This window comes from Pleurodeles waltl, chromosome 9 (assembly GCF_031143425.1).
Source record: "Pleurodeles waltl isolate 20211129_DDA chromosome 9, aPleWal1.hap1.20221129, whole genome shotgun sequence".
In the NCBI taxonomy this organism is placed as follows: domain Eukaryota; kingdom Metazoa; phylum Chordata; class Amphibia; order Caudata; family Salamandridae; genus Pleurodeles; species Pleurodeles waltl.
In genome coordinates, this window is record NC_090448.1 from 714,708,959 (window position 1) to 714,734,779 (window position 25,821).

The 25,821-nt window shown below is 48.4% G+C and overlaps 1 protein-coding gene across 3 annotated transcripts in view; it reads left to right on the plus strand.

Annotated features, from left to right (window-relative positions):
* The window catches only part of CCS (copper chaperone for superoxide dismutase), a 782,455-nt gene that overhangs the window by 49,447 nt on the left and 707,187 nt on the right, over positions 1 to 25,821 (plus strand). For all 3 annotated transcript variants that reach the window (XM_069207828.1, XM_069207830.1, XM_069207829.1), the window contains exon 2: positions 16,847 to 16,919. In XM_069207828.1, coding sequence (XP_069063929.1) covers positions 16,847 to 16,919 — 73 coding nt within the window. The remainder of the gene's footprint in view (positions 1 to 16,846; positions 16,920 to 25,821) is intronic.

The following is a 25,821-nucleotide window of genomic DNA, read 5'->3' on the forward strand; positions in this document are numbered from 1 at the left end:
CTTATTTTGATAGTATGGAGTTCTCTGTAATTTATGCAGGATCCTAAACTTTCTTCTTGGTTTTTGCTATGAAGAAAATAAGAGCTCCTGAAAGAGAGGTGGATTGCTATACAAAGCCTTCCTGTAGATTCTCTTAAGTATTCCGGAAGTCCCAAATCCTCCTGTACTGGTAATGGATAGATTCACCCAGGCAGGATCTTAACTTTGGGAACCATGTCAATTGGATAGATGTAGGGATGATGAGGTGACAACGAACCGCTGCTTTCTTGCTAAATATATTTTATTATTTGTTATAGATCACTGGCAGTCTTTTAGGATCTTTTTGCTTTAGAGTGGTACAGCAATTTAAAGGAAGAGTTTCATTCAATCACTCCCTGGGGAAATAGTCAAGGTGCAAGTCTGAGTTAAAAACATAATGGTCTGCTTATCCCAGTCTGTGGAAGGATTGTGTTTTGATTTTTTAACCAGCCACAGTGTTCCTAAGACCATGGCAGGGGCCTAAATAACATTGAACTTAATAGTTTCAGAATATCCTTTGTTCAGAGCCATGCCTAACAAAAATGTCTCCTAACACGCTTGACCTGACAGCAGTAATTTTCTATCTATAAATATGGTATCCTGAGGTGTCTCCTTTGATTGTTTTAGAAGGTTTTGCTGCTGATGAAATTTTGTCCATGAAATATCTAGAAGTATTAAATCAATGAGAGACTGAATTGTTAAGGGCCGTGGTTCATAAGTAGCTGAATCAGCAGGTGAAAAAGTTATTTCCTAAAATCTTCATTGGTGGGGGTGAACCTCAAGGTAAAACAGGATTTGACTGGGTTTGCCATTGATAGTCCAGTCCTGGAGCTTCCCATCAAGCTGGGTCAGTCTCTTACAAAATGACCAGGCTTACCGCAATAAAAACACAATCCTCTCTGTTCCGCAATTCCAAGGGTTGTGCCCAGAGGCCATTGGCTATAGGGGAAGCTGAGCTGTCCATTGATCAAACCGAGGACCAGGATGCCATGGGGAAAAGGATGAAAGGTGAGTATTCGGCAGTGAGGTCTAGGTAGGTAGGAGCACAGGGAGGTGTATTATGCAGTAGGCTGTGACTGTGGCCTGTTATCCTCTGACTACAATGCATTGTGTCCACACCATGGTACAGGGGAGGAGGCTGTGAGAGCAAGGGTCTGGAAAATAGCCTATGTGAGGAGGCAGTTTAACCAGGCTGAGAGGTAAGGCTAGATACCAGTGTATGGTTAGATAATGTAGGATGGGTTGGGGGGGGGAAGTGAAGTAAAGTAAAGTAGGGATGAATGGTGTTGGGCAGGGTACAGTATAGTAAAATGAGGAACAGGGTGCAGGGGAGAAGGAGGTAAGGCAGAGTAGGGTGGGGAAGGATGGAATAGATTTAAAAAGAAAGAGGAAGGGGAGCACCCACCATCCAGTGGGATCTGAAGGGATGTGGGGAGGCGATTGGCAAGAGGACAGGGCAGTGGGCGGAAGGAGGGAGGGGTAGGGGCTAGATGGGGGATACAAATCTTGGCCTTCGCCAGGACCGTTGGCAGTAAGCGGCATTGCGGCCGCGTCTGCTCAGGGATGTCTCATGTCGTGCAAGAGTATAGAAGAAGAGGGGAGCAGCATCCGGAGGGTCATGGAAGCGCTAAGGGTGGAGTCTACAGCCTCCCAAAAGGGCTGAATCGATGGGCAGTCGCATAGGACGTGGGTCAAATCACATTGTGTCTCCTTAAATCGCCAGCGGTCGCGTGGGGTAAAAGCCCCATTCTGTGCAATTTCACAGGGGCCCGGTACCAGTCATGAATCACTTCAAAAACGCAACACTTCAGGCATGCTTCTCGGGTTCCTCTGTCCAGGGCCCCTATTATATCTATCCATTCCTCCATTTCGAACTCCGCCTGGAGACGTATCTGCCATTTAGAGCATAGATTGTCGAGGAGGGGCTATGAATAAAGGTGATGTGTGAGAACTCATCACGCCCTTAAAGTTCCCCCACGTCTTAAGGTAAGACAGTAAAGGGGAGACCTGTAGGGTCCAGGGGCCGGCCCCCATTCTGGCTCAGAGACAGTGTTTGAGTTGCTGGTATGGCCACTCTTGATGAGGGTGAAGACCATATTCTTGTCTCAGACTCGCAAATGGTTTAATTTCACCATTCTCGATGATCTGGTCCAAACATTCAATGCCGGCTGAACTCCAGTGCTTTCAGTGGATGATGGTCCTTCCTATACGTAGGCCACGAGTGAAGAGAAGGATGGATGGATGGCTAAGAGACGATGTGCCCTGCGCTAGGCCACATGCATCGCCCTCAGCATAGGGTTGTCTGGACATGACTGAGGGGGGGCCTGGTTTGTACAAGATACTAAGCCCGCCCTGGCTTGATAACAACATGCGTGACCCATTGCGGTGGATCCGGTGCTTCAAGTTGCATATACACTAACTGAGAAAGATGTAGGGCTAGGGAATAGTGTTCTATCAATGTAAGCCCAATGCGTCCGTGGGAGTGGCGCTCCATTAGTTTAGCTGATGATAAGCGGGGGCGGGAGGAGCCCTACACGAAAGCTGTAATCGCTGTATCAATCAGTCTGAGAGATGAGAGGCACCTGGATGGGTAGCTTACCTAGCTGTAAGTGAAGCGCGGCAGTATAACCATCCTCACCACCTGTACCCTACCACACATGAAAAGTCCCATGTGGGACCATTTTTCGAAATCCATAGTCACACGGGCGATGACTGGGTCTAGGTTGTCTGCTACTATGTGTTCCAAACTTCGATTAATGGGAATTCCCAGGTATTTGAGGTGGAGTGGTGTCCATCAGAAGGGGAAGTCGTGGATCACTGCCCGCGTGGTGCTATTGGAGAGGGGCAGCTCTTCGCTCTTGTCCCAGTTCAACCGATACCCAGAGAGGATCGCAAAGCTTTCAATCTCGAGTAAGGCCGGGAGGGCAGCTGCCTAGATCAACCAGGGTAAGTAGGATGTGATCTGCGTGGAGGTAGAGTTTGGATAACACAACTCCCCGCCCCCCCGAGATATTCCAGCAAGTTGAGGAGATCGGCAAATCGTGGTTCCATGGCCAGTAGAAATAGAAGTGGCGAGAGTGGGCAGCCTTGTCTTGTCCCTCTGCGTATTGGAAAGGGGTCTGATATAAAACCACCACTATTGACCTGCGCTGTGGGACAACCGTACAGCAGTCGTACTTTTGCAATAAATTAGTCACCCAGACCGAATTTCTGCAAGATCGCGAATAAGTAGTCCCATTTGATACAGTCCAAACACTTTTTTAAGCGCCGAGGGACAGAGCTAAGGCTTCAGCCAGCATTTTCCTGGCCTCCCATATGGCATGTGAGAGGGTGCAAAGGTGGTTTCTAGTGGTGCATCCTGGGACGGACCACGCCTGTGTGTGATGTATTAGGGACGGGATAACCTTGAGTAGGCAGGCCGCCAGGACAGCGGCAAGTATTTTGATATCCCCATTCAAGAGGGAAATAGGGTGATAGCTGCCACAGAGAAGGGGGTCCCGCCCAGGTTTGGGTAGAACCGCAGTCACTACTCTGTTTGAGATGGAGCCCAGCGTTCCTTCTCGGTCAGCGCCACAAAAGGTATCGTATAGGGAATCGAATACTTCCTCGCTGGCCCGTTTGTAGAATTCCTCAGGGAAGACATCCTCCCCGCGATTTATGGTATTGGAGATTAGATATGGCCTGTACTATTTTGACCTTGCTAATTTCCCCATCTAACAGGGCTTGACCTTTGTTCGACAGGTGGGGGAGGCGGAACCCTTTCAGGAAGGTCTCCACTTGAGCAGGGCTAGTTGCTGTTTCTGGGGTATACAGACGGTGGTAGAATACTGCAAACTCGTTAACAATACTCTGCTGTTGGATAAGAAGCTCGCCGTTCGAGGACAAGATAGTGGGGATGGCCTGTGTGGCTTCCCTCTGGCAAAGCTAGGCTGCTAAGAGCCTGCCAGCTTTTTCCCCCCCTGTTCATAGTATTGTCCCTGCAGGTGTTGCAGCACATATTTGGCCTGGGACGTATACAGTTCGTTAAGGGCCACACTGGCTCGTTCTAGGCGCTGGCGTGCTGGTAGTAGGGTTGGGCTGTGTACTTTTGGGTGAAATGCGCAATGTTGCCCTCCAATTCTATCTGGCGAGCTATCCTTTGCTCATTGGCCTGCGCAGGGTCGAGCATCATTTGCCCATGGATGGTCACCTTTGCGACTGCATTATCTTGAATGTAGGTGGAGTAATGGGCCCGTAATTGTGCTTTACCCTGGGGTGTGCAATAGAGGTGTACGGCTAAACGCCAGGGTTTACGGCCTGGGGTAACCAGGCCTGTGTCAATAGTTAGCAGAATCGGGGAATGGTCTGAGAGGGCGCACTCCAGTATTCGAGAGTTGTGAACCTGGGCCACTATGTTTTGTGTCACAAGTAAATAGTCAATTTGCGACTGTGTACTGGCGACAGAAATGTGTATTCTCTATCTGCTGGATGTGTAAGCCTCCAGTGACCCACCAGCCCGTGATCTGAGGACATGTCTGTTAATATTGCCCTGTTCTGTTTGTTGCCGACACCTATCGGGACCGGTCCTGTCGAGCACTGCTTCATGAGCTAGATTCCAATCACTGCTATGATGTAACGGGAAGCTCTAATCTTGGTAAGGAGGTGGTTGATTTGAAAGAGGAACAAGTATTTGGAGCCTATAGGCGCATAGGTGGAACCGACGCAGAGCGAGAAGTCACTGACCTGCAGTTTGGGAAAACATATCTACCCTCTGGGTCAGATCACGTTTTGATAATTGTGACGGGTAGAGACTGGCAGAGCAGGATCCACACTCTGCATTCCTGGGCGTCCCACCTCCTTCCATTTGTGGCTTTGGGCAGCAAATATAAAACGTTTTCCCTACCCAGTCTCTATGTAGTTTACTGGATTCAGCATCATCCAGATGCATCTCCTGAAGGAGTGCCATATCAGTCCCTTTTGACTGGAGATACAAGAGTACTTTCCTTCATTTCAAGTAATGGTTTAAACGGTTGACATTCCAAAACAGGACCTTGAGTGGATGGGGTTGGGGGGGGGGAGAAGGGTCTGGCCGGCCATGGCGGTGTCTCAGCGTGGGACAGGCTAGAAGGGGGAGGCCGGAGGGGAGGAGGGCCGGTTGGGGCAGGGAGAGGGTGTCTGTGGAGGAAAGAGATGAGGGGTAGGACTGGCTGCCAGAGCAAAAGATTGGACTTTCTCGTGTCTCGGTCAGTGAAGGGTTTGGGAGATGCCGGATGCCTGCCTGGAGTAACTGTGGTAAGTTAAAGTGGGGTGAAGCGGAAGGATGTATAATGCAGGTGAGAAGGGAGGGAGAAAAAGGAGGGAAGTGGGGGGTGGGTTATGAAACTGTAACGGAGGAGAAAGGAGTCTGACTGGGGATAGGAGCGAAGCCCCCACGGTGGAACCTGTGGACTGAGGGTCTAAACCTGTGGAGCCAGTGCTTCCGGAGGGGCCTCAGCAGGAGGCAGGGCGCACTGAGCAAACCAGGGCAAGCCAAGCATGGGCCAGGAGGGGAGCTCGTTGGGATGGGGAGGGCAATGTAGCGTAAGATGTCAAACGCCTAGTGGAACCAGGCATGTTGTTGCAGATTCACGGGGGTGCTACCCAGTTTGGGTTAGCCTCTCCTGAGCACCCAGCCGCGAGTACTGGGGAGGACAGGTATATATCTGCATAGACCGTAATAGCATCTGTGGGATCGTGGTGGGCAGTTGCATTAAGAGTAAACAGCCTTGAACACTTTGGCATTGCATCACCGTGAACAGTTTGAACAGTAAAACATCATAAGTCATGGGGCATATTAGACATGCATCATGCAAATAGTGGCGTATTACACAACAGCGGTATAGTGCATCTTGTGAAAAACTGCTGTAACTTTTTTTTTTTTTTTTTTTAATAACTTTATGAGTTTTCAGGAAATATAAGCAGACAACAGAATAGCCCAGAAGGTCGGTGCATACAGAGTTGGAACTGCATAAAGTCCCATAGCAACGGACGAATGGTCCAAATCGCACCCTCTGCATAAAGTTTGTTGTGGCTGGGGCGCAAGCCCTGCGTCGACCAGCCGACTCTACCACGACCATTCCACAACAAGGGAGTAATTCAGGGATCTAAAGTCCGAAGATAAGGGTAGCAGTAATGCACATCTGCAGGCCCAAAAACATCCATTGCTAACTACAGATATAGGAAAATGCAAACAAGGAGAGAAGAAGGAATGAAAAAAGGAGAAGGAAGGGCAGGGCAGTAACCAAATCACACGTAGCAGCCATGATGCTGATAGTCGACAGTAACCAAACCATCCCATATGTGGCCCATTAGCATATATCCGGGCTGCTCCACTACCGGGATTCTAGATAGGCACGCAGCGGCCCCCATATATCCCGCAGCCGGGCACCCCCAGGGGTCAGCTCCCAAAATGTCATCAATTGTTCACGGCAGAATGTAACATCGTGCAGCCAGTCCGATCCACGCTGAGCCCCCCGCGGCCCCAGCACATCGCAACCCTGCGCTTCGCAAGCAGCAGCAGCAAGATGCCCACCAATCGCATGTGGGCCGACAGCACCTTCTCGACCTAGCCCAGCAAAGCAAGTGTATGGGAGAAGGGCAGCCTTAACCCGGTTATCCCCTCAACCATAGTCATTACCTCCATCCAGTAACTGCGCACCTCCCCACAAGTCCACGCAAGGTGCCGAAAATCAGCATTTGGTGTGCGACACTGCTCACAACTCGCATCCGCGCGTAGACCCATTGCATGGAGGCCCTTTGGAGTATAGTATATACGATGTAGAAATCTGAACTGTATAAGCCGTAGCCTATAATTAGGAGACAGGGTCCTCATATGCTCACAGCACTTTCGCCACATTTCCTCCGTAATAGTCCCCCACATCCGCCTCCCAGCGGGCCTTTTCAGCCCGACCAGCACTGCTCTTCTGATCTTGCATACTATTGTATAAGTTAGTAATAAGCTTACGTGGCGTCTGCGCCCGGCACAGTACCTCCAAAGCCGGACACACCGGCGGAGTCTCAGGAAGACCAGCAAAGCGTGCACGAAGCATCGCTAAAACGTGCAACACATATAACCTATGCAACGCAGTAGTGCGGCCCTCCCCCAGCACAGTCTCCGATGGAACCAAGCATCCGTCCACAAACCAATTCCCCAGCTCCAGCAGATCCAACTCCCGGAGGAAATCGCGCAGTCCTGCATCTCTAAACATCCTGTCATCCATGACATCCAGTAACAACATCGAGGGAGCAAAGGGCGCACCAACACCAGCCCGCCGCAGTACCGTGATCCATGCCCTAATAGTGCATTGCTCTGTACTCACACCGCGCACCCTGCATCAAGGATGGGTCCCAAACACTCTAGACAGGCAATCGGGCCACACCGCGTCGCCCTCAGGCACCAGTTGTGGTAGATACCGCACAGGGTGCAACCAATAATATGCAAAATGGGCCTGAGCGCAGTAATAATAGAGCTCCAAATCAGGGGCGGCAAGCCCCCCCCCAGCTCAAAGGGTAGCGTCAATGTCTCCCAGGAAATCCTAGGTTGCCCGCCTGCCCGCCCAAACCAGTCGTATTAGCGCAGACCGAAGGCGCCGCAAAAAACTTGCAGTAAGAGTAAGAGGCAGATTCACGAACAAGTATAAAAATTTAGGCAGCAGCACCATTTTCGAAATCGCAATGCGCCCGATAAGTGAGAGTGGCAGCGAGCGCCACGCCTCGTCCCTGTCCTCCAACCATGCTATCGCCTTGCTATAGATAGCCATCAAGTGTGTCTCGATGTCCCTACTGAGCCAAACTCCCAAATAATGCACCGGGCCACCTGCCCGTCTGATCGGATATCGGGAAACAAATTCCCCTGTCCCCCCAGAGAGGGGCAGCACCACCGACTTAGACCAATTAATTGTAATACCAGAGAAAGCCCCAAATCGTACAATCTCATCGAGGAGCATATCCAGATTTTTCTGCGGCTCGCGTATATACAACGCGATGTCATCGGCATACAAGGATAGCAAGATGGGCTGCATTCGGAACGGCAGCCCCCTCTGATTATGATGTTGCCGCAGACACGCCGCAAGGGGCTCCATCGCAACAGCAAAGAGCAGCGGGGAAAGAGGGCATCCCTGGCGGGTCCCACGAGCAATCCTGAAGGGGTCCGAGACAGCGCCATTGAGCTGCAGTTTAGCTGTGGGTTCTGAGTACAGCAGCCGAATCAGTTGTACAAAACGCGCACTCATACCCACCCTTGCCAGCAGCGCGAACATATACTCCCAAGCTAGCGAGTCGAAGGCCTTAGTAGCATCCAAAAAAAACACCACAGCATCATTCTCCGAATCAATCACAATCGCAAAAAACGTGCGCAGATTGTGAGACGTGGATCTACCTGGCATGAACCCAGACTGGTCCGGCAGCACCAACTTTGGCATCAGCGGCTGCAACCGTGTCGCAATCATCTTAGCCAGGATCTTATTATCAATATTAATCATGGAGAGCGGGCGGTAGGAGTCACAACAGAGCTGGTCCTTACCCATCTTTAAAATCGTTACAATCAGAGCCTCCCGCAAAGAGGCAGGTAAAACCCCAGTCTCCATCGACTCCGCATAGACCTTCAGAAGATGAGGAGCTAAAAGATCAGCATACTCCTTATAAAACGCTGGGGTCAAACCGTCCGAGCCAGGGGCCATATCTCTAGGCAGACTACTGATCGCCACCATAACTTTCTCAACAGAGAAGGGGACATCTAAATAAGCCCTACCCGCATCATCAAACCAAAGTAATGAGATCTCAGAGAAGTAGTCCTGAGCCGCTCTAATATCCAGCACGGAAGGCTCAGCATATAGATTCACAAAGAATTCGGTAAACACCCACATCACACCCTCCATACCCACAACCCGCGGCACCATCCACGCTATCAATCTCTGTAATGTAATTGCTGGCCCAGGGTCTACACAACATGTGCTCCCGGCTCTCTCACCTTCACCATACCTACGCGCCCTGGTATATTTCCCCAGGAAGCAGACTTCCCGAAGCGAGGCCTCCTCATACCGCGACACTGCCTCCCGCAATGTCACCAGACTGCGCTCGAGAGTCGCAATCCGATCCTCCAAGTCAGCCTGTTCCCTTCTCAACTACTTGAGTACACCGTGCTGTTTCGCAAGGCAAACACCACGGATCACCACCTTAAAGGCCTCCCACAAGGTGCCTGCCGACCTCACGGAGCCACGATTTTCCGCAAAATAATGGATAATGGCCTCAATGACGTCGGCACGAAATACCTCATCTCTCAGCGTCCCATGGGGGAGGCGCAACAGCCCTGCACACCCAGGCCCACCAGGCAGCGCCAGCACCAACTTAACCGGCGAATGATCAGACAGAGTTCTCGCCATATGCTCCACCGACTGCGTCCAGAGCTCCACGTCCCTGTAGCCAAGCCAGCGGTCAATGAGGGACCAACTTTTATGAGCGTGATTGATGCAAGTGCCCTCCCGAATAGTCACATGTTTGGTCCGCCAGATAACCACCAGGGCTCCCTCCCATGACAGAGCCCTAGCCACAGACACATGTTGCGCCCTGGCCTGACTATCACGGTCCATCGTAGGATCCATTACAAAACATTTAAGTCGCCACCCCAGATCACCGCTCTGCTACCCAGCGAGTCCACCAAACGCCACATCTCCCGAAAGAATTCGGGGTCGTCCGTGTTCGGGCCATACACCGAGACAAGCCTACAAACTCTATCCAGTAGCATGCCCGTATCAAGACATAACGGCCATTGGGGTCGATAATAGCTCTCTGAATGCGGCACTGCAAACCTCTGAAAATCAAAATCGCCACTCCGCGAGCGTAATTCGAGAATACTGCACTATAACATTCTCCAATCCAGCCAGCCCTTAATCGACGCTGCTTATCATCCACCAAATGGGTCTCCTGCAACATACATATATCTATTGCATGGCGCTTAACGTAAGCTGACATAAGGCGCACCTTGCGGTCATCATTCAAGCCACGCACATTCCAAGTGAGACATCTAATAAATGTCTCACTCCCCAGCACCATGACCCAGTCCGATACAAGCATAACACAGCCACTGCGCGCTACCCTGCCAGGCAACTCCAAAGAAGAAGAGGAAAAGAAAGGAAACAGAGCCCAGATAGAAATCCAACCCCAAAACACACACATCTCCCACCCACGGAGACCCCCCAACCGGGTCAAAGCAGATAACCCACCCCTCAAAACAGCAAGAAACCTTTGTCCAAAACACATTAGAGAAACAGGACTCATCCAAGGGGCGAAGGCTGACGCATTCTTCCTGCCAGTCCAACCGAGACAGGAGGAGAAGGGCAAAGGGCCACGCAATAACAAACCAGTGTGGCGATCAATAGAACATCACCCCGACGCAGAGGCGCACAGCAATTGTCAAGTAAAAGAAACAGCTCCAGGAGGCCGCGCCTCTGCCTATCCTAATCAGTGTCACTTAAGTCTGCGTGTTCAAACCCAGTGGTCCCCGGGAGTGCCACCGCCGGCCGCCTAGGCACTGTTCTAGCAAACTTAGCCGCAAGCTTAGGATCTGTGAAAAAGAGGTGTTACACCTTCAATTTTGCCGGGTAAGATAAGTGAAAATTTTGCGTTGGTTTGACTCAGGGTGCGTTAGACTGGAAGAAACGCTCGGCGCGCAGCCTGTACAGTGGGGGTATAATCCAGGAAAATATTCAGTTCAATGTTATTGTAAACCACTTGTCTCCGCTCCCTGGACAGTCTAATGACAGTGTCTCTGTCCTGGTAATTCAACAGACGTGCGATGATTAGGCGCGGAGGGGCGCCAGGCGGGGGCCGAGGACCCAAGGACCTATGCGCCCGCTCCACCACCAGCATCCGGGACAATTCTCTAGGAAAGAGCTCCGTCAACATCTCCTCCACAAAAACCTCCATTCTGTCCATAACTGTCGACTCTCGAAGTCCCACAATGCTAATATTATTACGGTGCGACCGAGCCTCCAAGTCTTAATATTTGCTCCGTATAACTTCAAGCACCCGCTCCATTTGGAGCAGCTGCTCCCGACCGCTGGTGCATTGATCTCCTAGCTCCAAGGTGCTTACCTCCAAATGATCAAGCCGAGCATCATGAGCGTCCGCCCGTGCCTTGAGTCTGTCAAGCTGCACCGTCAGATGATCCTGCCTACCATCAGTGCCAGCCAGGCTGCTCTTAAGATCAAGGAACATTGCCTTAATCGAGGTCTCCGAGGCTCCTTCCTCAGCAGGCACTTCATCAAGCAGGGGTGCAGAGGTACCACCCCTCTTCTTCCCGCCGTCAAAGGTAATCTTGGCTTGTTCTGCTCGACTTGCCCAGAGCCAGACCGCCATCAAAACACGGGTATAACACAAGTTCCGTGTCACCAGGCGAACGACAGCAGGCCAATAGGGAGCCCCATGCAGGGCAGCTCCAGACACCCAGAAGCAGCACTAGTCAGCCCGGCCAGGCCTCCAGGTCCCCCCCCAGAGGCTCCAGATCTCTCCACCTGACCCGCGCCGCGTCTCTCCAGTAATGAGCCACCCAGCTCCGCAGGTCAGGTGAGCTCACTCCCGGCGCCACACTCAATAAGGTTGCATAGCTTCCAGCAAAGTGACAGTAGCCAGAGATTAACAATATCGGGAGCGTTCACCACTGTCCACCACCTCCGTCCGTCCCCCCCGGCTCGACTCAGCCGGCGAAAGCCTCACTCAGTGCTCTGGCCCAAAGGGGAGATCCCCACGGCTCCAGGCCCGCCAGACTCCTGAACCACTATGGCGGCTGCCCGCTGCATATCTCTGCTGCCTGCTGTACAAGTGAGCGCCCGACTGGCCCTCAATTTGATGGCAGCCAGACCAGTCCCGACCTCTGACAGGGCCGGCCCCACCTAGCAGGAACACCAGCAGGCCTATCTTCAGCCAGGCCACAGCAGCCCAGCCCCCTCGGCAGGCCCTGGCCGCAAGGCCCCCCCACGCACTGGCCTCCGAAGGGACCGCGGCCCGAATCAGCTGCCGATTTAGGTCCCGAGGGGAAAAAACTAATGCTTTCCCCAAAACTCCCGGCGCAGCAGCTCCAGCTGCACCACGCCTCAGAAGGCCTGCCGGCAACGCCGAGGGGCCTCTTCCGTTGTGCTCAAGCACCGCAGCCGCACCCAGCAGAGGTCCGGCCCGGCAAATCGCGGCGGCCAGGAGCAGCCCCAACAGGATACCGCCGGCGGCAGTCAGCTCCCAGCAACTCTCTGGCCCACAGGGGGCCTCAGGGCTGAAATTTAATGTGCAGTCATAGCCCCAACAGGATAAATGAAGGAAAAAGGGCCTGATGCCTAGCAGAGCCTCACACTGTGACGGCGATCTTGCTCGGCGGCCAAGCCATGCCTGCCAACTCTGCTGTAACCTTAATATAAATAGTTTGGTGCGCAACTTAGGCGAGAGGTAAGGAAGGGAAAGAGAGAGGACAAAGAGAGCCAAAACCATAATAAAGCAGTGCAATAGACATCAGGGCTCAATGTGGCTATCTAGTGAGCCACATCTTTGATCTAACTTCAACATAACAAGGCCCTATCGTAGTATACTCAGCTGTCTGTCTGAGCAGAGGTTCATGTCTCTCGGTACAGTCTCATCCCCATTGGCAAGTAGGACCCACATACCTGCTGAAATGTCAGTTAGAGACATGGAGAGGTTTCAGAGGGGAACAAGACATGTCTCTATCTTGTTGCTGAGTATAGTGTGCCACTGCTTGGAGCACTAGGTCTCTATCTCCGTGAGGGCTCGATAGTTTCTCTGATGAGAGTCACCATCACGTTGATTGTGTCTTTCCGGGGTGGTAGGTAAGGACGAGGCATCTGGGGGGGCCGATGGTCTATCCCGAGGGTCGGTCTGGGGTTGTTGTGTCCACAGACTGGATTGCCAAACATAGAAATCCTTTGACTTGCCGTTCTTAGTGATCCACAGTCGCGCTAGTTAGAACAGCCCATATTTCATGTCTGTTTGGCAGAGTTGAGGTCGAAGTGACAGAAATGCCTTGCAGCGGTCGCTGGTCTCCTTTGAAAAGTCTGCGGCAATCTGGACCTTGTAACCCTCCATTCGGAATGGACAGTGGGAGTGAGCTGCCAAAAGGAGCTGACAGGCCTGCCCATGACGCTGTAGGCAGGCAATAATCGGGTGAGGTCAGGTTGCGCCATCCTGCCGCCACGGGCCCATGCGATGTGTCCTCTGGAATTCTAACGGAGGGTCAAAGGTTAGGCCTGGAACTGTAGGGGGGGTATTCTGAAAAAAGTCTTGGATATCCGACCCCTCCAATTGTTCCGGAAAACCAAAAAAACTGACATTGTCTCTGCGGCTCCTGTCCTCCAGGTCGATGAGCTTACTACGTAGGAAAAGGAGCTCTTGATCCCGTTCTGGCGTAGTATTAAGGTGGTCCTCATTTGTCGTCACACGTTGTTCTAGCCCTGTCACTTGGGACTGAAAGTCTGCAATATCCAAATGTATGGATTTGGTCTCGGCTGCCATCGTACAGATGGTAGAGTCCATTCCTTCCAGCCTGTGACCCACAGCCGTGATGTCCTGAAGGTTGCGTTCCCTAGCGGTGTCCTATGCTGGTCTAGCTGAGGTGGTAGGCGGGTCCGACTGCTGTAGTCCCTTGGCAGAGGACATTGAGTGTGAGTGTGAGTGTTGGAGGGCTTCAGAGAAGAGAAGTTGCCAGACAGGTTTACTAGTGGATTTACCTGTAGATTTGCCGTTGGGCATCTCCAGACTTGGTCGCCTGGGTCAGCTTCCTGGTGCTGTTTTCTAGAAGCTATGTTCCTGGCGGATATGCGGACTACGGTGCAGCAGGGGAGTGGGGGGCAGGACCCCAAGTTCTCAGCACCGGCAAGAGCCAGCTTAGAGGAAGCGTGATCACTGTTCACAACCTGGTTCCGTCCTTTTCTGCACCGTAACCCAGGCAGGGCCAGGATATTCCTTCAGGTGTGTACCAGCCCTCCTGCGCCCGCACACAAGTCCCATCCTGTTTGCCGCCCAATGTACAGAATAGGTGAGGGGTGCCCCCACTTACCACTCTGGGCCTAGCTTCAGGTGTCACAGCTCTTATCTGGCCTAGGCCCACTCACCCAGGCAGAGGGCCACCACCTCTCTACATGTCCTGACAGGGGAGTCGGTGCGGGGGCTGGCAGAACGTTGCCTCCTGCTGTGCCCTTGTGGCTGGCCTTGGTCCTTCAGTGGTTGGGGCAGGCGATTGTTTGTCTACTGCCATTCCTGCGTGCGTTGATCACCATGTGAGGGCAATGCTGTTTCCCAAAGAGGGTGGATGTTATCAGGGAGGTGTTGGAGGGTCCTGGCGTTATTGTGGGACGGCCCCGGGAGGCAGTCGGGTCATCTCTTCCTTGTGTGGCTGCCCACGGCCTATGGCCCTTCGATATTGCAAGCACTGGCCCCCCACCGTATTCAATTGGTCCCCCAAGGAGGGCTGGGGCTCCAGCCCGCCGAGGCTTCTAGTGCGTTTTGTCCTCCGGGCATTCGGTGCAATGGTGCAAGCAGGGGCCTCCGTCCCCGCAGCGTGCTTCTTCCGCTCAGCTGGCCTCTCCCGTCTAGCACGCGAGGCCGCTGCTGCGCTCTGTTGACTAGGCCTCACCTATGCAGCTGCGAGGACAGGCATGGTGGTAGAAGACCTCCCTGTCCATCCGGTCATATCACTCTGTCAGCAGGATTTCCCAGGTCGTAGTCGAAGGTCACTGCTGTTCGCTAGGCACTCCTACCCCGGTCCAGGGCCCGCCGGTGCACAAAGCTCTAGGATCAGGCGGCCATCAGCATCCGTGGCCAGACCACGCCTCCTGCTTGCTAATCTCAACAAAGGGAGGTAAATAAATAGTATGGAGTTTTTATAAACAGACATGTGCAATGCAGTGCGTTAAAATGTGGCTTTGTAAACTTACGCTTCACTCTACCAGGAATCAGGCCTGTAGCAGGATATGTCGAGGAGAAGAATATGCACCACCTGAGATCGAGTGGAGGCATCACAGACACTGATATATTTGTCGCAGTAATAGTAGGATAGCCACACATAGATGCCAGCTCCTGCGATGGAGCGAGGCAGTATGTGGACTACAATACAGGGAGCCTTTCGTAGTCACTACCAACCAGGCCTTGGAAGTCCCACACCCAATCATGAAATAACGCCCCCACCCCTCCAGATCTATCCTAACTTACACATTCCAATCCTCCACACTCCATGCCTGGCCTCTTCTGAAGTGAAAAGAAGGTGAGTCTACAAAGCATGACTTTGTAAAGGTACTGTAATTACGTGATCTTTCCTAATACTCCTGACACACCATTATATGCGCGACCAGCCCACGCTGTTCAGAGCCTTTGTTCATGTGCAGTGGGTCCCAGGTTTGTCCACACAAACAGGAAGTCATTGATAACTTTTATCAATCTGTGGAGTTTCATTGTTTAGCATGTGGCACGGTCATCTTGTGGTGGTGAGCAAAATCTGAATGTTTGGGTGAAGTATTTTAAAGACCAGAAAAGTTGGAAAATGTAATTTTTCATCATCCACCCCAGTTTTTGATTCCCTTTGATTCTATTTTTTTTTTAATGCTACTGACCTGAAACTGACTGTTTTAAAAAAAAAAAAAAAAAAGTCACAACATTTTTGTGAAAAAAATACAAAAAAAAGGTTCTCCCCATAGCCAGCAATAATGCTATAAACAGATAAAACTATGTGGTATGCGTTATATACGAGTGAAAGAAAGTGAGTCAAACCTCACAACACGAGGTAAGTGACTGAATGAAAATGAGTGTTTGAGAAGACCTGAGTGGAAGAAAGTGGGAGAGTGAATGAGAGAGAGATATGCAAAAGTCCATCCCATGAGGGATGGGGTCCTGTAGAAACACAGGGCGCACAAATGTGTGTGCAAGGAAGAATGGAGGGCCAAAAGCGAACATGAAGGGTGCAGGGAGCTTGAGATACCCAGTGCAACGATGAGGAGGTAAGTGGGATATGCACAACTTAAGGCACAGGTGATAGAATATAGAAAGACCAGAACACGTAGAAGGGAGCAGCAGTTTCTGTGATGCCCAGGGCACAATTATAGGTGCAGAGAGCATTGATGAGTCTGGGCACAGAGGTGCTAATACATAGAGAACCCCTTGGCACAGATGAGGATCATTGTGGTTATGGAAGAAGAGTGACCTTGTGCTTTCCTGGAAGGTTGTAAGAAGTCTGAGGTATTAGTGATGGCTTCGATACAGAGGAATATGTTAGTCTAGGGTGTAGGTGGCAAAGTAAGTGGCATAGAGAGGTGAGGGTTTGCAGGAAGGAGCACAAAATGTACATGAATGGGGAGGATTATGGAAGAAATATTGGCACAGGTGAGGAGATGAAGACAGAGGGTAGAGGAGACCAGAGCATAGGTAAAGATGTTTGGTTTGAAGGTATGAGCCTGTGACATAGGAGAAAGGGTGTGGGGCATGGATAAATTGAAGGCTCATAGGGCTTAATTGGGATAATCCGGCGCCAACAACGGAAGAATGGAATATCCAGATAACGTAACAGCTCAGCTGATAAGTATATTGAGAAGTCAAGGGCACAGCTGACGCGTGCAGGTGAGCAATAGTGACCCCGGCACAAAAGTCAAGGAGTGGAGCATGCCATGCTTCAGCCAAAGACACAGGTTTGGTATTGCATAAGGGCATAAATGTCCCCAAGTGGGCAGGGGGAGAGCTGTCAACCTTATAGATGTAGACATGCACCTGTTTCTGATTGAGGGAATATGCTGGCTACAGAAAATTAATATGCTTCATTTCTTTTAAGCTGGAGTTTGCAGTGCAGATGACCTGCCAGAGTTGTGTCCAATCTGTTGAACGATGCCTCGAAGGAGTCCAAGGTATGCTGCCTGGGGAAAAGGGCAACTCTTACAGAGCTTGGGGCTGTTCCTACCCTCGCATCAAAAAGCTTCACACTATCAGTGCATTAGGCACTCTGTTCATACTATGTAAATATGTAATCATAGGCATGCTAGGCGCCTTTGTTTATGTATTGTTTAAATGTGCCAGTAGCATTGCTAATGCTGTGTTCTCATTTAAACCAGTGCTATTCAGTGTTGACATCTTTTCAATTTTTTAATGTACCAGGCTGTGAAAATAGAGTTCTACCATAGAGCTTCAGATGTTCTTTTACAAGCTATAGCTGTTTTTTTCTTGCATACTTAACGCTGTGTAGGCTGAGCAGTCTTGAAGAAGAGAAGGAACTCTGAGATGTAATTGCATGTTTCAATTTCTGGACCGTAAGGATGTAAATGTGCATGTTTCACATCATAGTAGCACGTACGGATAAAGCAATGTTGCCCGATCAATTTTGTTCCTTTTGGGTCGGCAGCGTGTAGGTTTGACTGCAATCAGCATGTTAGTAATAACAGAAAAAATATCAGGTCACGTGCCCAGACCAAATAGAATTAGATAAATTATAGTGTGGATTCTTGGTAATTACAGTATAAATCAAGAAGAACACAATTGAAGCGGCTATCCTCCCCGCTCACTTTGTAATATTTAAACATAACTCAGTGTATAGCGCTTGTCGCCTAGTCGGGGAAAATACTTTTATTTAAGAAATATTCTGCATGAGGACAAGGTTATGCATATACTTGTTTTACTCCAAAACCATAATGCTAAAGGCAATTATTTACATAGTAAATCACCTCTTCTGCAACACCAGGGGAAGAACTGCAACTTATTAAAGCAATTACAAATCGCATGGCACTTGCTCCCACAAAAGGTGTTCTGTCAGTCAACGCCTTTCCTTTCTTTGCTGCTTGGAAGCAAGTTGTATTTTCTATAAATTATTTATAAAATATTGTGTGCTTACTTAAAGTGCTATAGATTGTGTTTCATTTTGTTTAGTACTATCTTTATGTAATAGTTATGTGATATTGGTAATTGTTATGGATATTTCTCTACATCTTGGGGGGTCACCTCATGAACTAGCCCGATGTGACTTTAGATTAGATGCGCCAATCCATTCTCTCTGCTGACGATCTGATGACTTTGTGCCTTTATGAGGGTAAGCAATGTGTTTCCCCATGGTGGCCGCTGTGGAAAAAGAAGTGGTAGGGCAGCACGGGGGGGAAAAAATAAATAAAAAACACTTACCTGCTTGACGGTGCTCTTCTGCACATCTTCTCTCGACTCCCGGTAGCCCATGCAAGGCTTCCAAACCCCAACGCTAATCCAGACACTGCTCTGATGCTGGTAATACTATTTACCAGCATGAGAGCAGTGCTGTGATTGGCCTGAGCAGTCTGGTTTGATGCTCAGCCACGCCGTGGGAGCCTGTGCGTGGTCTCCACCTGGCTGTGCACCACAGCTCGGGTGGAGAGACATAGTGCGCATGTCAGTTTTTAAGAAGACCGGCCAAACCGACATGCGCCCTCCCTTGAAGCTGTGCCAACCAGTCCTCCCCCTGCTGCAGCTGCTGTCCATCAGGATGGTCCATCCTGCTCTGCCCTTGAATTCGGCTCTGCAAGGAAAAATAAAAGGATGATAACTTGTTATTATTTTATTTTTCATGTTTCACTGCAGAGAGTAGTGGGACGACACTCCTCCACCATAACGGAGAAACCGCTGTTGGTGTATCCTGCTTAGCGGAGAGGCCACTGTGCAAAAGTGTCTGTGTGTTGGGGTGAAAAGCCTCACTCTAGTGGAGGCTGCATTACACAACACTCCCCGAACAGCAACTTCAGTCGCTTGGAGTTCCCAATTTCTCAAGAGTTGTGGAGATTGCGGAAGACATCTTGAGTTGTTGGGTTTAACTCCTCTGGTATCACAGCGTCATTGTTAGGCAGTCCAGTTAATATGTTGCCGCCCTTGCTTTCTGGATTTGAGATTCGTTTTTAAAGGAAATGTATCTTCCTAAGGAGTTTGCTGAGAAGATATCTATAATATATAGAAGTATTCTGCAAGCAAATTTGTTTGGGAACAAGCAATATTTGCAGAAGTTCGAAATCAATATTGAGGATTCTTTGATTTCAAAATCAAAACGTTAATTAAAAAAATGCAATGAGGAAAACAAAACGTTTTGCTGTGAAACAGTAGGCACCATTTGTTTGAAGCATCATTTAGTAAAATATGTTGATGGGTGTTAGTATTTCTAGAAAATATATCCATACTGGAAAAATCAGAGTAACCGGTTCTAACAAGATTATGGGAAACATGAAAAAACCTAGATTTGTTAAGGTCAGTAGGTTCGATATTGGCCGTCAGCCTTTTGGTTTCGCCAATGCGTGCCTTGTTTTGACATGTTTTTTTTAAAACTTTATTTTTGTAGGCGCTGCCAAGCCCTCACTATTATAACAAACATTGGCAAAAACAAAAATATTTTTGGTCTCAAAAAGGACACGTTGCCACAGTAGTTCCTGATATTGAACAAGACTACTTTGTGTTCCAATATGCTCCTTGTAAAAAAGCACAATGCTGTCACTCATATCAAAGCCAGCCAGTAGACAGAGAGACAGAATTGTAATAAAAACAAAAGGTCTTGGTTAATATCAGACATAATTAGGGGTCCAATTCTTAAAGTCACAAAAGTGCACCCATGGTACATGTCCTTGCATTAGTGCAGATTTACAACTCATGAATTACCAAGAATTTACAGAAGTAGGCCAGGAAATGGTATTACCAGAAAATATTTGTGAACTACATTTTAGCTCAAGCAAAAAATGTACGCCTGAAATTGTTCATGCGAAAATCTGTTGTTCATTTGCAAGTTCACTTTCCCTGCAATTACTTTTTGTCCCAAACTGTCAGGAATAAGTGTCATAGCTTTCTCAGTATGGACAACAATTAGAGAAGAGCTAGTAAATACCCCTAAAACATGCACATTAGTAGGTTTGCACAGACTCCAAAGGGCAGTCCAAACCTGGAACTATTGCTTGCTGCTACCTACAGCCTTACTGTGTACATCTGTGGAAAGGTGGCAAAATTAGGGATTTGCTTGTATTCAAACCCTACTATAGTAAGAACCCTTGCATAATCTGAGAGCCCTTATATAATGTGATTGCTGCCATGGTTTGTCAACATACTACTTGGCAGCAAAGGGACAAGTAGATTTTGTTACAGGACATGTAGATTTATGAAGCAACTTGTCCCATGGACAAATAGATATTTAATTAAATTCCACACCACTGTCTAAAGGCACATCAGTTTACCTTGAAGTCAGATGCAGGGTGTTTATAGATGTCTACTGAAAGCTTTCTTATCTGCTGTTCGATATTCATACCCATATACATAGGTCTGAGCCCTGCAGAGAAGGGGATTATCTGTTTTCTCTCTTATCCCATTCACCATTCCCTACTGCTACTGTTTGTATCATATATTGTTATAAGTGGTCAGTAGTAGTTGAGGTGAGGGGTGAAAGAATCCCCGTCATCTTCATATCGTTTAAAAGGCATGTGTGACCCACTCGTTGGTCTCCCTTCTAAAAGTGGTGAGGAGGGTGACTGGTTTTATCCAATTGAAAGATAACTCATTTATATAGAGCTCTATGGAACCCCTGTCCAACCAAATACTGATTCTAGTATTCTTTTTCAATAGAGGAACAGAGCTTGGTGGATCATGAATGGAGATTTTCTCCACAGACAGGATATCCAGATTTTATTTTTGCGGGACCACTTGGCGGGGGTAATTGTGATGCATCACATAGTGGGAGCCTTTCTGGACAGTGGAGTTGCCTTGATTCACAGGTGAGCCTAGATGGGGACCTGCGAGTTGAGCAGGGCAAAATATGACATGGCCTGCAGTAAATGTCCCGGTCCCGACAGTTTACAGGTGAAATTCTATCAGACCTACTCCGCTCTACTGATGTTAGATGCCCATGGAGGCTAAACTCCAGAGCTCACTGCCTGCTCCTATGCATGAGGCAATCATAGTGATGCTTCCTAAGCCTGATAAAGACCCAAACTCCTATAGGCTGCTATACATGTTAAATGTGGACATCACAGTCGACTGTAAGGTATTGGCCTGCGGATGGTAGTGTTGAGTCTGGTAGCAGACGATCAGTGTGTGTTCATGCCATGGAGGTGCACACATATAAATCTTCGTCAGGCGGAGCTCCTTGAGGTGGGTCTGCCCTAGAAGCTGGTGAAGTTTCAGTATCTGGGCATGCAAATTGCCTATGAGGTGGAACCCCAGTATACATGAATATAGGAAGGGTGATAGCTGGATTACGTAAATTGGTCTGGTTTTAGAACACGCTCCCAGTATCGGTGGTGGGTAGGGTAGCTCTGATTAAAATGGTACTACTGCCCTGCCCGCTGTTTGCACATGATGCAGAATTCCTATTGTGATTTCCCAAAGGCTATGTTCATGGAACTTAATAGCCCATTAATGACATTAGTGTGGGCTGGTAAAAGGAGCCAGGTCAAATTAGATACTTTCAAACTGGACCCTGATGAGTTCGGGCTCTGATCCTGGATTTGAAGCTCTATCTTCTTGCAAGACTTCTGCAGTATGCGGCTCTGTGGTGCGCCAAAGGTTAAGACTGGGAAAAACGCTTGTTGGCTGACTTCGTGGATGACAACACCATCTCCCCGGCCTCTGATGAGTGGTGCCGGTGGACTGCCCGTGCATAGGCAAGTAGCAGCGGCTTATGAGGGCTCTTCGTAAGTTTCCATACACGCAACTGCTTCCTCTTGAGTGGTTGAAACCCTTCCCACAAATAAAGTCCTTGGTGGATATGATGCTGGAGGGCAGCTGCCAGATGACGGGCAACCTGTGTTTGAATGGTACCTTTGTTACTATAACCGCTGCTGCTGCCCCGTATAGCGTAGCACCTGGGCAGATCCTACAATTTGCTAAGCTCTCCTGCACAGCTTGGGTGGTCTGGTCAATCTTTCCTGAGTAGCCAGAGGAACCCTCCATGTTCTGGGTTATATTAGACCCAGGCACAAGAAGGGAACTCATTTCCTAGCTAGGTGTTGTGGTGGTGAATGCTGACAGATACATGAAGTGGGACACGTCCATGTTGACTGGTCGGTGGATTTGAGGGATCCTGTCATAGACTCTGAATGGAAACTGGCCTGTTCCCAGGTGAAGGACACTGCAAATAATGCTCGCTTCAAGTTCACACAGTTTTATTATTTGCAGTGGACATTTCTCACGCCGCAGAAGTTGAACTGGATTTTTCCTGGTCACCCGGTCGCATGCCCTAGGTGCGCCATATCCCTGGTAGGTTTTCTACACATGACTTGGATTTGTCCACAGCTGGGTAATAATAGAGCGGGGTGTATATTGAGGAGATATGGCGCTCAGGATGCCACACAACCCTATATCAATAACGGGGAACCTCACAAGGGAAACACCCTACCCTAAGAGGTGAAACAACCTCTAAATTAAGAAAATTACACAATGAGGGTCCCTACTTAAATGGATACGTGCAAATCCTTATTATGGATTTTTTTGGATTTCTAGTGGACAAATAAGCCCTGAAGAAGTCGTAAGGGATGTAAATATTTCCCGAGACGAAACACGTGTTGGCTGGAAGTACAAATTTCTTTGGATGTCAGAACGTCGAATGTTATATTCTGAATAAACTTTGGACACATCGATTGATTATATTGGTTGATTCCAGGACCAGTTTGGCGTGATATGGACTGATATATTATACTCATTTTTCTATATGAATTGTCTATGTAATTTTCATTGTTTATAAGTAGGGACCCTCATTGTGTAATTGTCCACAGCTGGGTGACTACTGGGTTGGAGTGCTGTGTGCACTAGATGAGGTCACAGGAGTCGAGCTGAACAGAGCGATGTGCCATTGCCTGCTCTGACTTTTGCTACTCCCCGGGGTGGGAAGAAAAATTGGATATATGTTTGCTTTGCAGGAGCTAGTATTGTCCTGGAGGTGCGTAGCGATACATTGGATAGCTACCGCCCCCTCTTTGTGGCGCAAACGGTTGTTGGATCTGAGTGAATGGAAGGTTGCAGAGGAAGGTCGGCTGTGGTGATTGTGTATGGATGAGAACGAAGAGCGTGATTGGGAGCTTTGGGGAGAGATGGTGGAATGTTTGAGTATGGTGACTGAAGCGATTAACAGTTCTCCTAGACCTTCCTGTGTGGTGTCCCCAGCTTCGCCTTAAGTCATAGATGAGTGCGCATGTGCTGTGGAGATTGCAGTTCGGGGAAATGTGCCAGAGAGTTTGCTTGGTGGAGTGCTGGGGGGCTTGTGCTGTATCTGTCATGATTTGTGCTTCTGTGCTGAGTGTTGTTGTTGATGTAGTGGGATGCCCCACCCCTTCTTGGGGTGGCTTCACGAGACATCTCATGTACGTTGTGAATCTAGCCTGTCTCTTCTGTTAGTCTTTGCTGCAATGTTTTGTTGTATTGATATTTTTTGTCTTAAATATGGAAAATGCTAATAAAGACAAGTTAAAAAAATAAAATAATTTTATTGACTTAAATAGCAGGTGATTTGTGCTTTTTCTGTTTACAGTTGCTCATTTTCGTTTAGTCATTTTTAGTGGGACACACCTCAGTTATTGACTTCTACAGGGCTTTCCAGATGTGACCTATTCTTCGTGATATTGTTGCAGCCAGTTGACATTTTGCTGTAAGTCTCTGCCAGACAGCTCTGTGCACTTTGATCCTTAGCTGTTGATGTACGTCAGCCCAATTCAGACTGTATTATTCAAAGATCATTTGCAGTTTGTTACTAACCTTCTGTGTGGTCTCTCATACTTTTGAGAACCTATCTGGCTGTAGTCAGGAAATTAGATGGGGGCAACGGTACCTGGATGGTAACTACAGGCCCATCTACCAGGTCAGGGTACTGTCTCAGGGTTAAGAGTGCATATGGGTGCTGTAGGAATTTCTCACTTTAGTCATCACTGGGGAAGGTTGCCCTACTATACAGTAAGGGTTTTTACCAAGTCTCTAGTCTGCCCTATGTTCACCTGTGCGTCTTAGTCTATTGAAGGCAATATTAATCTAATTCTCTTTGACTTCATCAGTGATCTGTGTGAACAGGAAAAGGAGTGGTGAAGTCAGAGAGCAAGCCATGATTTGACAGCTCATGTGATGTGCAGGAAACTGCTTGAGGGGCGTGAGGCCCTATTCAACCAGCAACCACAATTTCTCTTAGAGTGAAGACACAACCTACCCCAAATTCAATCAATTCAAGCTTTATTTCTGCAAGAATACCATAAAAGCACACTTACACAACATCTTCACTTTAAAAGACAATTTAAAAGGACAGATAGAAAATCCTCAAAATAGTAAAAACCACTTCATCCTAATTCATTTTATACAACATGCACGAAATCTACAAATAACACTAAAAAAAAGAAATATGTGCAGACCAAATATTTTGATTTAAACAAACTTATACCAGACACAGACCCTCGCTATGGAAGCAACCAGAGCCTTACCATCTCTATAGTGGCTCGATTATTCAAAATCACTGTGCAATAAAGCATTAAACTCTTTACGTATGCGATAAAATTCTCAACATTTGAAACAGAAATCCTCAGAATCTGAATTCATGCATTCACACACTCTACATGGTGATTCGAAACACTGATTAATATAGATATAAGGCGTTTTATCTCGCTTTATCGTAGGGCATGGTAATGATTTTAGACAAAAATCCTGAAAATCCAAACTCTAATTTCATACATTCTCCCAGACTCTGCAGTGTTTTTAAATTTGTCAAATATATATGTATACACAAATAGAGAGAATGTAAGTCAAGGCACAGTTGTGAGACAAAAATAAGAATTATACATTGGTGCTCAAGGACTTGGCTCTAATATGCCAAATTGCTTCTAGGTACTTTGTCACTGCACAAACTACAGTCCCATGCTGGCTCGTTCTACAAATCCAGAGGGCTGAGTGCCGATCCCTAATGCCCAGGATTTTGCAGAGTGGCCTAATCCATCGAGCCCTCTGTTTTATATATGCAGGGCAATTAAATAAGATGTGGCAGATAATCTCTTTGGTCTTGCATTCCATTGGGCAGGAGTCTATTTGGCTTTCATTTTGCATCCATCTGGAAGTAAGATCACGTAACGGTAAGGATACAATTCTGAATCTAGTTTAAAGTGCATATGCTGAAGATAATACAATCAAATCCAAGTACTGCTCAAATTCACAATGACAATTAACTGATAAAAAGCTATCCATCATACTGCCGACGGGGCTGACGCTAGTTGGAAACTCGACCAATATGTGTCCTTCGTGTCTGCATAGCATTCTTTGGTAGATGCAAGGAGTCTAACCAAAACAACCCCAACCCAAGTTTTAAAAAAAGTGTTTTTTACGTATCTACACCACGCAATTTTCTCAAGTTGTGAAATGCCTATCAGCGCACTTAGCCATGTCCTATATGGGTCTAGAGTATCTGTGGACCAAATCCTAATCCAATATTGTTATGACTCATGGCAGCTATATCTGCAATAGAGCACAAATTCAAGTCCATTTGAATGGGCATCATGGGGGAGCTCACGGGGATTCTTCAGAGTCTTTAAAAAAAATTCTCTGCACTTCCTAGAGCTTGCAAATTACCATGGCCCCATAATTCTGCGCCATACAGAGCTCACCCTATAGCTTGACTTTTATATATTTCCGTCGCTGGTGAAATAGGAAAGCTGGGGCTTCTGCCGGCAAATCTCAAAATGCCCCCTGCCTTTTATTTCAAGGACATAGTACACTTTAACAGTTGGGCTGGCCATTTATGGGAGTCCTCTAGTCTGACTCCCAAATAATCAAAGTCAAAAACTCTTTCCAAATTTTCACCAT